This window comes from Alligator mississippiensis, chromosome 13, assembly GCF_030867095.1.
Source record: "Alligator mississippiensis isolate rAllMis1 chromosome 13, rAllMis1, whole genome shotgun sequence".
NCBI classification, from domain to species: domain Eukaryota; kingdom Metazoa; phylum Chordata; order Crocodylia; family Alligatoridae; genus Alligator; species Alligator mississippiensis.
In genome coordinates this window covers 13,219,754-13,233,435 of record NC_081836.1, presented here as the reverse complement: position 1 = coordinate 13,233,435, position 13,682 = coordinate 13,219,754, and the positions used below count along the sequence as shown (strand labels likewise).

Genomic DNA, 13,682 nt, shown 5'->3' with positions numbered 1-13,682 from the left:
AACCCTGTTCTAAACCAGGGCACAAAGCATGTGCTTACTCTGTCCCTAGCCCAATAGCAGTGATGGCAGCAGCAGCTATTACTGAGCCAGGTTAGGGCCAGAGCAAGCATGTGCTCCATGCCTTGGGTTGGAGTGGGGCTGGAGCCTGTTAGAGTCAGAGGGTGGCATGGGGGGGGAGGGAGGGGTAGATGGGAGGAGACAGAAGCAGCAGGGGTGGGCAGCAGCTGTGCCTCCGACCGCAACCCTAGGTCAGTGCCAGAGCTAGAGCTGCAGCAGCCACTTGCCTCCTCCCCGCCCCCCATCACCTTGGACTCAAGTCCAAGATGAGGGCCTCCTATGTTAAATGGGGAGGAGGGTTGAATCTCATCTTGGAATCAAGTAAATACTGTGTATTTAGATAGTCGTAACAAAATACTTGTTTGGTCTTTTAGCTTAGCCCGAAATAGAAAGGAGGGTAGAGGGACTAAGAAACTGCACATTCGTTCATCCTCAAGGGAATTGTCTTGTAGTGATTTTGATTGTATGGTTGGAATCTTTGGAAGAATGCCAGCAATAGGTATGAGGGCTTAGTATGGGACAGCTAGAATACTTATATAGCGCAACGATTCAGTATTTCCTATCTGTTCTGACCACTGCTATTTTATCTCTTACAGACAACAGTTTCAATGCCTAAATTCAGTTCTTCCTCTTGACTTGTTAAAAATATATGTTAAAAAATAACTTGTCCAGAATTAGTGAGAAGTGGCCCAAACCACACTGCTTCCTGTTATGATGTGCACACTGGGAAATTGCATGCCTATGAACATGCAGGAGCATTTTCCTCATATGCCATTCAAAATGCGTGTCTATACTTTTTGTTCCTTTTTAATGACATTTTTTTCAGTCTTCGTGTAAAAAGGACCAGGTTCTGTTTTCTGCTGAGCTTAGCCAGCTCCTGTTGATTGGTCTAGAAACCTCACATCAAATATAAAGCCACCATACAAATACTAATCCATAACTACACAGTCAGTGCCTGCTAGTTAAAATACGGGAATTTGTTTGCTTAAATGAAGGTACACATTTGTCATCTCAAGTCCTGTTCAAGAAGTATGGCTAGAATAGAAGAATATGCAGTAGTTTATTTTAATAATGACACTCTTTGTTGATCTCAATTATTAGGTGTCAAAAGAAGAAACTGATCTAAAACCACATGGCGCAAGTAAAATGGAAAGAGAGATTTTCACTCGGAACCTGAAGAAACTCCGAAGTGGAATGATTCACAAGCAAGTAGTGTCCGGTCATGAATTTAAGGGATGCCCTTTTTATAGCAAGCCAAGTGTCATTCACTTTGAGGTTGGTATAATAAGAGGATATGTGTTTCCACTGTATTTATGCATCCCAAGATCCTAATAAAATAAATCCATTACAGTTAGAAACTTCCATCATCTTTAGTGGGATTTGAATCAAACCTTAGGGTCAAATCCTGCTCACCTTGCTCTTGGTGATAACTGAAGTCAGTGGTAGGATTTGGTCCTACAATGACACACAGCATTTTAGAAAAGCCTAGTGGAGGGGGGCTGAGCTTTTAACTGCTGTTAGCTTGGAAACACTTTCCTAAGTTTAAATAGTTTGTATACTGTGACAAAGGTGATCACATAGTCAAATGCTGCTTGGAGAGATGCAGCTATATGTTTTTTGTTAGTCTGTCTTTCTACACTCATCAAAAGTGAATGAATGTAAATAACAGTTTCTAGTGTAGGTGGCATAGATTTCAAAGTGCCTTTGCTATGTGGGACAGCATCATTTCCCCAGTTAAAAGATGCACAAGGAAAATGGTGTAGAAGCTGAAGAAAACTAAGTGGCTCTAATCCAAGTAGATATGCTTTCCCAAAGTATCAAAATGACATCTTGGCTCTGCCAAGATGTGAGAAGTCTTTCTAAATCTTAAGGTATATTGTCAACATGACTGAAAGCTCTGCCTTCATGTGCTCTGTCCTTTGGCAAACTGCCAGTGATAGTTTCATGTCTCTTCTCATATAAAGAAAATGAAAGATGACAACTGCATAAGAAGATGGGGGCAGAAGGAAGAAATCTTTTGTTTTTTCTGATGAAACTAGAGGTATTCTTTAATTTGCTACACAGTTTTAGTGAAGTTTTGATGTCATAACTAAAATGCAGTTGGCCTCAAGTCCCTATTACTTCCTTAAGGCTTGTGATAATATTTTTCAAGAGATTTCAGTATTTCCTTTGTTTAGTTCTGATCCCTTTTCAAAATCCAGCCACCCTTACCATCTAATTGGAGATAATTAGGTGCAGATCACTTTTGAAAATCCACTATTCGATTGCAGGTAAGATCTTGAAGTTTTCTATCTTTAAAAAGACCAGGAAATCAACTATTCACTTGTTTTATAGTTTCCCTTCAATAATTTTCATCTATTTCTTTGCATTTTGTCTGCATGCACATTGGGTAACTGTGTAACAAGGGAGTGTCCTGGTCCAAATGTAGGCCCACCCACTTGCTTCAGGGCAAACCACCAACTTAGCTTGTCTGCCACGCCTGGATGATAATGATTGAAATATATCAATAAGGTGGGAGGCTGCCCATTTACTCATCCTGATGCCAAGGACTTATATACATGGTGCTGACCTCCCCTGTACTATGTCCCATGCCTCACAGATGGCATCCATGGCCTAACACCCAGCCCAAGCTTGTTTGGCCTAGCACCCGCCCTCTAGTTCATTTGACCTGACACCTGGCTTTCAGCTCAGTGGGGCCTCACCCAGCCTTCAGCTCAGCAGGGCCTGACACCCAGCCTATAATCTGTTTGGACTGATACCCAGTGTTGACTTGCTTGGCCTGACACCTGGCCTATAATCTGTTTGGCCCAACACCCGGCTTATGATCATACCACTCGGGGCTCCCAGCCCCTACCATTCTCACAGGCTCCAAGGCTGGCTCAGGATCCTCAAGGTCCCCTCACTCAGGGTTCCCAGCCCTTACCATTCCCCCAGGCTACAATCCCCTGCCCTATACAGGGTCTCACAACTCCCCTGGAGCCTCACAGCTGGCTCAGTCTCCTAGAGCCTTGCATCTGGCTCTTGGGGCTCCCTGATACCCACAGGATTGTGGGGCCTTGGGGTTATAAGGTGCCCCACACTCACCTTTCACTGTGGAGGTGATTGGCCTGGCATTTCCAGGGACTACACTGCCATGGGCAGCCCCACCAGACCATCCTGCCCCACCAGGGTGTAGTTTTTTGTCATACCCAGGTATCCTGCTCTTATAGTAAATAGCTGGGCCCTGTTCCCAATCAGATAATTAGGCCTGATTGGGAGAATAGCCAGCTGCAGGCTGCTTTGCTGCTGCCCATGCCCCTAGGAGTAATGGAGCACACCTGGTGCTCTGTTACATTTGTCAAGGCCTTCCTAGGAACTTCAAATGAATCCGTTCTTGCTATGCTATGCTGTGGCTACCTATGAAGAATATAATGTAGAATAGTACTGGAGTATATAAGACTGTGGATCTCCCTTTAATGTAATTGTCTAACACTTTCACAGCAAGGAAATGACTTGTAATCATCAAATTACCATGTGATCTCATCACCAGTTTCCTACCTTCCTTGCTAGTTTGTTACCCAGTTGCTCTTCTTGTTTTAACTTGGTGTGTTTAGGTCATGGCCATACATTCTTGTGTACTTTTATATAGCATCTGGCAACAAGGACTGTAATCCCAATAGGGACTATTGGCATCATTGGGGCCCAATCAGTAATGGTACCATCATCACATATAAATAGTACTAGTTCCAGGCAGTGTAATCTAATTTGTGTGATCTTTCTAGGACTTTGATGTTGGTAAAACCTACAAAAAGAAGATCATTTTGATAAATGCATCCTACAGTGTTAACTTCTGCAAGCTGGTGGGAGTCAGTGAGCATCTTAAGGATTTCATCAGTATTCAGTAAGTAAACTGCCTCAGTTTCAGAATGTGATTTATTACTCCCTTAAAATCAGGATGCTGATAATGTTACAATTGGGCAGCTCTTAAATTTATTGCATTATGTTTTATTCTTGGTGCAGTTGGTGCTATTAGATCTTCTAAACAGACAACATCTAAAGCAAATCTTATCTTCCTTTGCTGTTCTTCCTTTCTTGCTCTATTCTCTTATTTGTATTTGCATTGTAGTACGAAAGTGCAGTATGCATCAGTTATCAGACCCCCAAACGTGGAGTGTAATTCCCACCCAATCTCATTCATGTTTGTGCTTTAAAAAGGTGTCTCTAATTGGGTTTCATTAATTACTATCCACTCCAAAACATACATTGCAATAGAAATACTCTGGCTGAGATTTTTTTAAAACATAGTATGTAAAAAGAATTAGAGGCCTCACTCCAGGCTCTTTTTTGTTACTGGAAATGTTGGCAAGTGCATTTATTCCCTTTACAGAAGTTGGTCAACAAATCCCTATCCCAGAGATGCACAGAATACCCAAACCAGTCACAGCAGTATTCTGGGTCATTTGTCCAGATCTTGAGTAAACCCCTTCTCTGTTTGGGAGACTCACAGAGGTGCTTACCATTGACAGTACCTACACATCATGGAACTCTAGACTTTATAAATGGTCATCTTTCCTGCAGAAAGGCCTTCAGAAACTTCACTATGTAGCCACCACATAGCTGGGGCATCATGCTGTGCAGCCCAGTGGAAATGCTAAATCACTGGCTCCAAAGAACCACTTTTGTGAGAACCACTTTCCCAACTGTGCTTAGATCTTTGAATCCTCCTGAGTCCTTACGCTCAATATGGGTAAGAGAACATAGTCCCATCCTTCCCATGGGAAATGATGCTTCAACCACTTTTTAAGGTGAAAAAAATTGTAATTTGTTCCTTTTTTTCATGGAATGAGGCTATGGCTATGTGCATAGACAAAGAACTGGTATAACGTTTTATTTCCTGATGCAGCTGCTGCTGCAACTCCTCCTGACTCCAGAGTTTCTAATTATGTTGCCTAACAAAGAAATAGCATTTTGAGTGTAAAGGAAGTATCAGAATAGAAATAGAGAGGAGTGAAAATGTCCATGCTAGTGCCAATAAATTTTTCGTTCAAGCTTCTGGGGATAACCTGTCTTCAGAGTCTATGATGGTAATATATCATGAAAGCATGTACAGTAATTCACTTTGGAAATAGCATGTTTCAAGCTTTCCTTTAATGCAGTGCTTAAAAATCTAGTTCTTGTTGCCCTCAAATTTTGAAGAGATCAAGCATAATGAGTGAGTAGGTATTAGGGTCTTCATGGAAATAACCTGCTTTGAAGTTAAATAATATGTGACTTGAAAAATGAAGTTAATGTTAAGAAAACAATTAGGCAATTACATCAAGTTCTTTTTGGCAAGATAAAATTTGCATTCCTGTAGCTCCTTCCTTATTACAGCTACTAAAGAGAAAGTAGTTAATGTTGGAGTTAGGTGTCAATTTTCTACCGAATTTCAGTGTCTTTCAGATACCCAATTTCCCTTGGCTTTTTAAAAAAAAAAAAAATCACAAAAGATTAATCATGGAATTTTGAAGCATCCACATAATGTGTAAATTCAAGTCCTTACATAAATCAACAGGCCTTGTTGCTTTTTAAAAAGACATCCCCTTTGACCATGTGGGCAAATAGGTTAACCCTAGTAGTGGTACAGTTGCTATTTCAGTGTTAACATTAAAATAAGTGCACTGATGGAGGGAGGAAAGGTGTGTGTCCACTAAAAATTTCATCCAAATTTCACACATATTGGTGATAAATTATATGAGAATTTATATGGCAGTATTCTGAGTCTGTTTCTTTTTAAGTATCTCTCAGAGACTTATCTGGGCATGTTCAGAACCCCCTGAAATATCAATAAATAATTTTTCCAAGAATCCATTTGAACTTTAATATAAAAACTGAGGAAAATATCACATTTATTTAAATCTATATTGATCATGCTTGAAAGTGGGGAAGAAAAGCTGGAGCCCTAACTTGTGCAGAAATTCAAAATAACCACCTTATTTACAAGTGAAAGATACTAAAGCAAATTTACTTGACTCACATATAAGTGAGATTTTAAGTTTTCAACTTGTAAAGCTAACCTGAGGAAACCACTTCTGACATTGATGTTGTACCCCAGTGAAATGACAAATGTATGGACAAGTCATATTACTACTGTACACTGATTTCATACCGCAGAGATTCTGTTTTACAGCTCACTACCCTCTGCTGCTTGTAACGATAGGGTGTACTTTGAATTTCTAGTCAGCTCAACTGGAGGATAACCCGTAGTGCGTAACAAACCACCCTCCACGTGTTCAGCCCCTATTAAAAATATATTGGAATGTGAACAAGGCACACTACTGACAAAGTATGACCTTGGGGAGAACTACATGGTCTGAATTCAGTTGCTGTAGAAGATCACAGAACATTTTGCCTTCTGCATTAAAAATGATTTTCAGTGTAGTTTTATGTTTCTTTATGATCCTTAATCAATGCCATTTAATTGAACACGTTCTGAATTAAAAAAAAAATAAAAATTGGGCATTTGACACTATTGGCCAGTTTATTACTGCAGTGTACTGTGCTATGTCACATCCGTGGTTAAGTTTTTGACTGCTTGATTTAAGCTATTACATTTCTTAACTATTGTCTAACTTAAATGATTAATAGTTTTTATGGTGTTTGAGAACCATTTTCTCACGCACTTTTGGATGCGCTTGGAGCTTGATTTTATTTTTCTTCATATAATATATTTAATTAACTGCATATTTATGTCAGCATCCCTGATATATGATTGAAAATAAAATTACAACTTACTGAAAATCCTGTATTATCTCTGTATAATAGGCCTGTCAGAGTACTTTTCAATTACAAATTAAGCTGCAGATATTATGTACAAAATAAGTTAATGAATTTTGTGTGAAACTATCTAGAAAAATGGCTATGGTATTAATTTTTCAACTAAATTATACTCTGTCCTTTTATATTTACCAGGTAGCTAGCTAGAGAATTTATTGTTTTGCAGTAACGCAATGGGTGATGATATACTAATTGTTTATACAGTACAGATTAGTTTTGTATGGATTGATCTCAGTCCAGGCTCTCCAATACTTTTATCCTCATTTCAAGTAGGAAGCTGTAAATTAATATATTATTCCAACAGTTTTCAGCTTTTTACTAAGTATTCAGAAATGTTCAAGAAATCAGTTATATCTATCTTTACTTACCTACAAGCCCTTAGGAGTCACCCATATGGATTTCCTTGTACTCTTAACATTTTTTTCATAAGACAAGTGTTTATACATTTAATATGTTAAAAATAATTCTGGTGGCAGACAGTACATCTACCAAACAACAAACTCCTTTCTAACGCTCAGAATGAACATGCTGTGCCCGCACATGGGAACCCTTAGTTAAATAAGCCAAACCCTTTTATAACAAGGACTTGTGAGCCAGGTACATGGATTGTAAACCTAGCTGCAAGCAAGTACATGTGCCAATAGTACTTGGTGTAGAGCCTCACCATGGTTCAGGCAGTTGCCAGAAAAAAGCTGTTCCTTGCAGCTACTGCTACCCCCTCGTAGGTTGATCCGAGAATCAGTGGATCCATGAAGTTCACACTTATTGGTCCCCAACCCTATAAAGGGACCAAGCTACCAAGGAGCTGAATAACACAGCAAACAGGATGGTAATAGGATCATCCTGCGTTTGGGTTTGCATCAAACAGCTCAGTAGGAGTTTTTCCACTGAGGCTAACAGGAGCCAAATTAAGCCTCTCATGGAAAATCCTGTAGCAATTAGCATAGCTGTAATCAGTAGTGTTCTGTAAAATGTACCCCCAAATATAACAGGATATAATAGAAACTTAGAGAGACCTGTCCCATTGAATTCTATAGGATATACCTTTGGATTAAATTCTTTAGAATGGTTCAAACCTAATTGAAAGGATCCCACTTTTTGTTAAATATAAAGGGATCTCAGACCCAATCCAGCACACAAAATAGAACTGGAGTAATAATGTCCATGTTTATGGGACCACTGGGATGTATTATGATTAAGGACCGTAATAGTTAGGCAGTAAATACTGGAGATACTCTTACCTCCATGTTGATCATTCTTCGAGGAAAGCTCATTATCTTTTGCCATTTTCAGGAATTCTAGTGTAATCAACCTTGTATTTGCTGTCGAGGGCTACTGTAAGTAAAGACTTGTCCAGGAAAAAGTCTCCAAATTCTTAGCCTGTTTAAAACTCAGTATGCTGAGCTATTATTATTATTATTATTATTATTATTATTATTTATTTATTTATTTTTACCAGCTATGCTTGGAGAGGTTTTTTTTTTTTTTAAATACTGCTTTACAATAGTTACTTTCTCTTATGATTGCGATTGTGTGGGGTAATGAGATGTTCTAAAGATACAAGACAGTCCAACATGTCTGCAGATTCCCTAGGATAATGATATCTAGTTGCTTATTTTGACTAGTTTCCATTTTCCCCTGTGAAGCTACTGTGGCCAGACCAGATGTTCATTTGCACCTTAGTAGTTCTGTACAGAATGCAGCAGCCAGATTTTTAGGCTCACAGATCCCATTTTGGTCACAGTTAAAAAGACATTAAATGGTTTCACTAAAGTCCCCAATGAACGTTCTGTTCGTTTCATAGGAGTTGTACAGCGTGGCACAATGGGTGTAGAGTCTGCGGACAGAAGTTACATTTGTCACACAACTGGCCTCCTGAATGTGCTCTAGAACCATGCCACGACATATGTGTACAGCTACAGAGCACTTTTAAAGTGGCCAATAGCACAACAAATTAACCCTCATCAAATGAGGGATCAGATGAAGATGCACCACTTGGGGTGCCAGGGGCTGTCCGCAGGGTCTGATGGGGTATAGGGGAAGGAGAGTATAACAAAAGGGCATCCTAGGGGTTGCCGTGCTGTCCCCTAATGCCCCTGTTACCGTGGCAAGTTTGCCAAAAGGGCCCCCTCCATCCTTGCCCACCACATCTTTGATGTTAACTGTATAATAGGGAGGCTGCCTTTTTATCCCCTTGGACACGGTTTTCCTGCCTTACACAGGCCCTGTTCTGTAATGGGTACTTCGGTGCACCCCAGCCTTATGGGCTATACATGGCTCCAGCCACCCCTTTACCACGCCCCAAGCCTCGCAGATGGAATGGACGTTGTTCGGTCTCGCCCTGCACTTCACTGGCACTCGGCCTCCCCATAGCCTTGTCTCGCCCTGCACCTCGCTGGGTGCTCGGGCTCTCCACAGCCCTGTCTCACGCTGCGCCCTCCCTGGGGCTGGGGTCCCCATGCTACCGTGAGGCCTCCTCCATCTCCTTATAGCCTCACCCAAGACACCAGTGAAAACAGCAAACAAAACGCAAGCCCCTGGGCTATAACATAAACTCTAGCCGCCTGGCCATAATGTTATTCCAGCCACCCCCAGGGTGCTCCATCCTTCCTCAATCTCGGGGCTGTACCTGCAGGCAGACCTCTCCCTTCTGCTTACTCTGGGAGAGCTCCTTCTCCCTTGGCAGCTGGCAGGGAACTGTCCCCTAGCCTCAAGCCTGGGATTTATATAGGAGCCAGGCCCTGCCCCTTCCGGCCAGCGGGCCAGGTGCAGGTGCGGCCACTTCCCTCATTAAGCAGTTGTCCCAGCAAACTGCACCTAACTAACCTAACTGCACCTGGGTTCCTATCTCTGCTGTCAAAGTAGCAGGCAGCTTAGTGCCCTGCTACAGAGAGCAAGCTGCTGGCTGGGGTTTGCCCAGATTGAGCTGAAGGAGGCAGATGGATTGGAGCTCCCTTGCCTTGCAACCTTCTCCCCCAGCCCAGGCCAGGCAAGCCCCAGCTGGCAGCTTGAGCCCCCTCTCCCATCCCCCTCATTTCCTGCAGCCAGCCATGAATCGGTGGGTGGAGGGCAGGAGCTGGGGGAGAGGGGAAACTTCTTGGCTGCAGGCAGGCTCCTTGGGCTCCTGCGGGCAGGCTCAATCCCCTCCCACACCGACCCAGCAGGCAAGCATCTGTTGGGTCTGGGTAGGTGCTCTAAGTCACGGTGCTTTATGTAAAGCTCCATCAGTTACAGAGGGGGCCTGCACAGCTGTCAGTGTCCAATGTGAAGTGACTGCCAATTTCTATTCAAAGAGTAAGGTAGAAACACTGCTGTTTTATACAGTAGGCAGTAGACATTCTGTAATATTGTGTAGTAACCTATGACTGCATTTACCTTTTTTCTCCTATTCTGGTGTTTGGATAGCAGAGGTATGGCAGGTCAGGATTCACAGTAGACTTTGTGTCATATTAGTCAAAGTGGAGGAATGGAAGTCAGAGAACTTGGTTTCTAATCTTGACATGGTTCAGGTGCTTTAACCTTGAGCAAATCACTTCTTCCTTTTGTGTCTCAGTTTCACCTTCTGTAAAATGAGCACAGTAACACTTCCCTTTGTAAAGTGCTTTGAGACTTTCTGATGAAGGCTGAATAAATAATCAGAATTTGTACTTGTATAATTATTCACTGCTTCCATGGTCTTTCACTAACCTGTCACTCATTTCGACTCCCCCAAGAAATAAATTCACTCAAGTAAAGAATGTTATATAATTTTCTTGTCAATTTTATAAGAATGGGAGCAGGAGGTTTCAAATATAAATCTAACTCAGTACCGTATATTGACTGTCTTCATAGCTTTGATCCACCTGGCCAGATGTCTGCTGGAATGTCGTGTGAAATAGTGGTAACATTTAAGCCTATGGTAAGTGCCCTTTATACAGTGATTATAAGACAAATATAAATTACATGTTGATGTGAATTGTGTAATCCACCAGTTTATTTTGGTAATAGTAACAATAGCCTAGTTTTGTTAACTGTTAAGAAGGAAACAAAGATCAGAAAAAAGAAATATTACTCTAATTAAAAAATCTTCTGCATCTCAAACTATTGTTATGTTGTAGTGTGGCATTTTTTCAGTATTACGTCTTACACTGGTGCCAGTCACTTACTATTTCCGATTTATGTATTTTTAGGTAAAACCTTGCTCCAAACTGGCTTGTTAAAATAAATTAGGGAGTCAACGATAAGTTGCAGTCATACAAAAACTTAGAATCTCAGAAATTGTAATTTTTGTAAAATTGTAAAATTTTAATTTTTAATTGTAAGAATGTATTGAGTGCTTCTTTACTATAATTTAGAGGCAGACTTATTTTTTCAGTAGGCTAAAGAAGTAAGGTTTAATATGTTAATATATCTTTGGCTTTTTCTTTTTTTTAAATTTTAGATAAATGAAGATCTTGAAGGAAAAGTAACATTTTTGGCTCAGACTGGTTCCTTCTCCATTCCATTGAAATGTACAGTCAAGAGATGTGTTGTGAGTCTTTTTTTAAACCTTATATACTTTGGACGAGAGAGTCTTGTGTAAGATGAATATAGATAAATAAATAGAACTTAAATACTGGTGTGAATTGTTAGTCAAAAACACATTTTATATTTAGAGGGGACAAAAGGACTTTTTAATAATTTGATTAATTCTTTAAAGAGTTCCTTATGAAAATGTAGTATTACTATCACTATATTTCAGAAAGATTCTGTGCAAGTGTGACAGTAAAGTGTTCAACACTTATGTCTAGTAGGCAGTTTTAAAATTGCATTCAAATGATAAATACTATTTATTTAAAGGTCTCAGACCCTGTATCATGCAGAGATTTCTGGATGAACTTAAATTGAAGCACATGAGTATTCTAATCGGATTCAATGATTATTTGAAATTCTGAACTGCCTCAGAGCCCCTGTCATAGATCCCACATTGTGCTAGGTGCTATACTCAGAATAGGGAGATGGTCTCTGCCCTGAAAATTTTACAATGTACTCAGGTCTGTAGGCTCAAGTATGTGCTTACCAGCTTTGCAAGACCGGTGTTTGAAATGTCAGTGTTAGTATAATATATTAACTCACAATTTATCGTTTGGTTCCTAGAATTGTTATTCAAAGATTGTAGATGAATAAGGTGCAGAAATAATAACCACCACATAATTTTTATCTCTGATTGTATTTTGACCATGATGTCATAAAATGTATTTATTTTATTTGGGGAAAACTAAACTATTACATACAAATAAATACTTCTAACATTGTAATCAACCACATACATTACACTGAAATCTATACAAAATTATAGTATAATTAACTATAAAACACAAAATTAATTTTAAGTGGAAACCATTGGAGAGTTCATTCTAAAACTTGATGGCCCAATATAACATTGGAGTCAGAGGGAGGGAAGAAGTTTTTCAAATGCAGATCTGGGATGTGGATCCCTAATTCCCTTGGGCTACTCTGAAAATTACAGCCCATGCCTAAAGAAATCTGTTTCTTGGCTTAGTTTTCTAAATAGAAAAAAAATACCTTTAGATCCCACCATCCATTTACAATACGGTTTCTACACTTATACAAAGTATTATAGCCCTCAGAGAATTTTTAAATCAGATTTTACCGGAATATAGGGCTCTTATTTTTAAGACACAATAAACAGTATTTTGACATGCACTAATTTTTCTTAATTAAGGGCTTCTGATTTCTCATGGTTTATCATGATTTCATTTATCAAAGCAAGAGTTCTTCAGAGATTCTTTATCACATAAACAAATATATATCTGTCAGAAAATTGCATTGCAGATTGAATGAGATGGAAATGAAAATGTGCATCCATAGATTTAAGTTATTAAAAATTCAGGCACCGATGGAAATGCTGTGTAGGATGATCTTTCCAATAGGACTGTGCGAAGCTTTGGTCCGTGATTCGATTCAGCAGAGATTCGGCCCAGTTTGGTGGCCAAATCTCCAAATCTTAATTGAATCAAGAGACCCTTTAGTCTCTTTGAATCAAATTGGAACCCTCCAAATCGATTCTGAGAGATTTGGAAAGATTTGGCAATTCAAACATAGACACAGCTTTAAATGTTTTTTCTATATACCTCAAGGTACCAGGCGGCTCGTGAATGCTGAGATGCTGGGGCGGATGCAGTGTCCCACAGGAGTGTGGGGAGCTCCCCAGCACGCTTGGCAGCAGACCCAGAAGTGGACCAGAAGCATTTCTGGTCCACTTCCAGGTCGACCAGGGAGCGTGCAGGGGGCACCCCCCCCCTCCCCCCCCCCGCTTCAGGCTTGGCGACTGGTGCCTCCTGGGTCTGGGTGGGCACCTGGGGTCCCACCACAGCCGGTCACCGAGCCAGGTGGGTGTGGGGGTCCCCCCAGCACACTCCCTGGCAGACCCAGGAGTGGACTGGAAGAGTCCACTTCTGGGTTTGCCACCGAGCACACAGGCAGCCCCCTGTGTTCCTGTGGGACGCTACATCCACCCCAGCATCGCAGCATTCACAAGCCGCACCTGGTACCTCGAGTTATGTAGAAAAACCATTTAAAGCTGTGTCTATGTCAGAATCACTGATTGTCCGAATCAGCATCAGATCTTCAGATTCAGATTCAGCCAAAACAAATCCGGGACAGTGATCCAAATCAATTAAATGAATCACTGTCCCTGATTCAGGCCAAATCCGAATGGAATATGGCCAATTTCGCACAGCCCTACTTTCCAGTACTTTAGTCACTAAGGAAACAGACCAGCAAATGCAGTATTAGAACCCTGGGAGATCCTGGCATTAAAAAAAACCCAGCACCTAATAAAAGCACAT

General features: G+C 40.7%; 1 protein-coding gene across 3 annotated transcripts in view; it reads left to right on the top strand.

Annotated features, from left to right (window-relative positions):
- The window catches only part of CFAP74 (cilia and flagella associated protein 74), a 113,843-nt gene that overhangs the window by 43,364 nt on the left and 56,797 nt on the right, over positions 1-13,682 (top strand). For all 3 annotated transcript variants that reach the window (XM_059716923.1, XM_019494010.2, XM_006265123.4), the window contains exons 14-17: positions 1,159-1,332; positions 3,819-3,937; positions 10,684-10,750; positions 11,273-11,362. In XM_059716923.1, the coding sequence (XP_059572906.1) occupies positions 1,159-1,332; positions 3,819-3,937; positions 10,684-10,750; positions 11,273-11,362 (450 nt within the window). The remainder of the gene's footprint in view (positions 1-1,158; positions 1,333-3,818; positions 3,938-10,683; positions 10,751-11,272; positions 11,363-13,682) is intronic.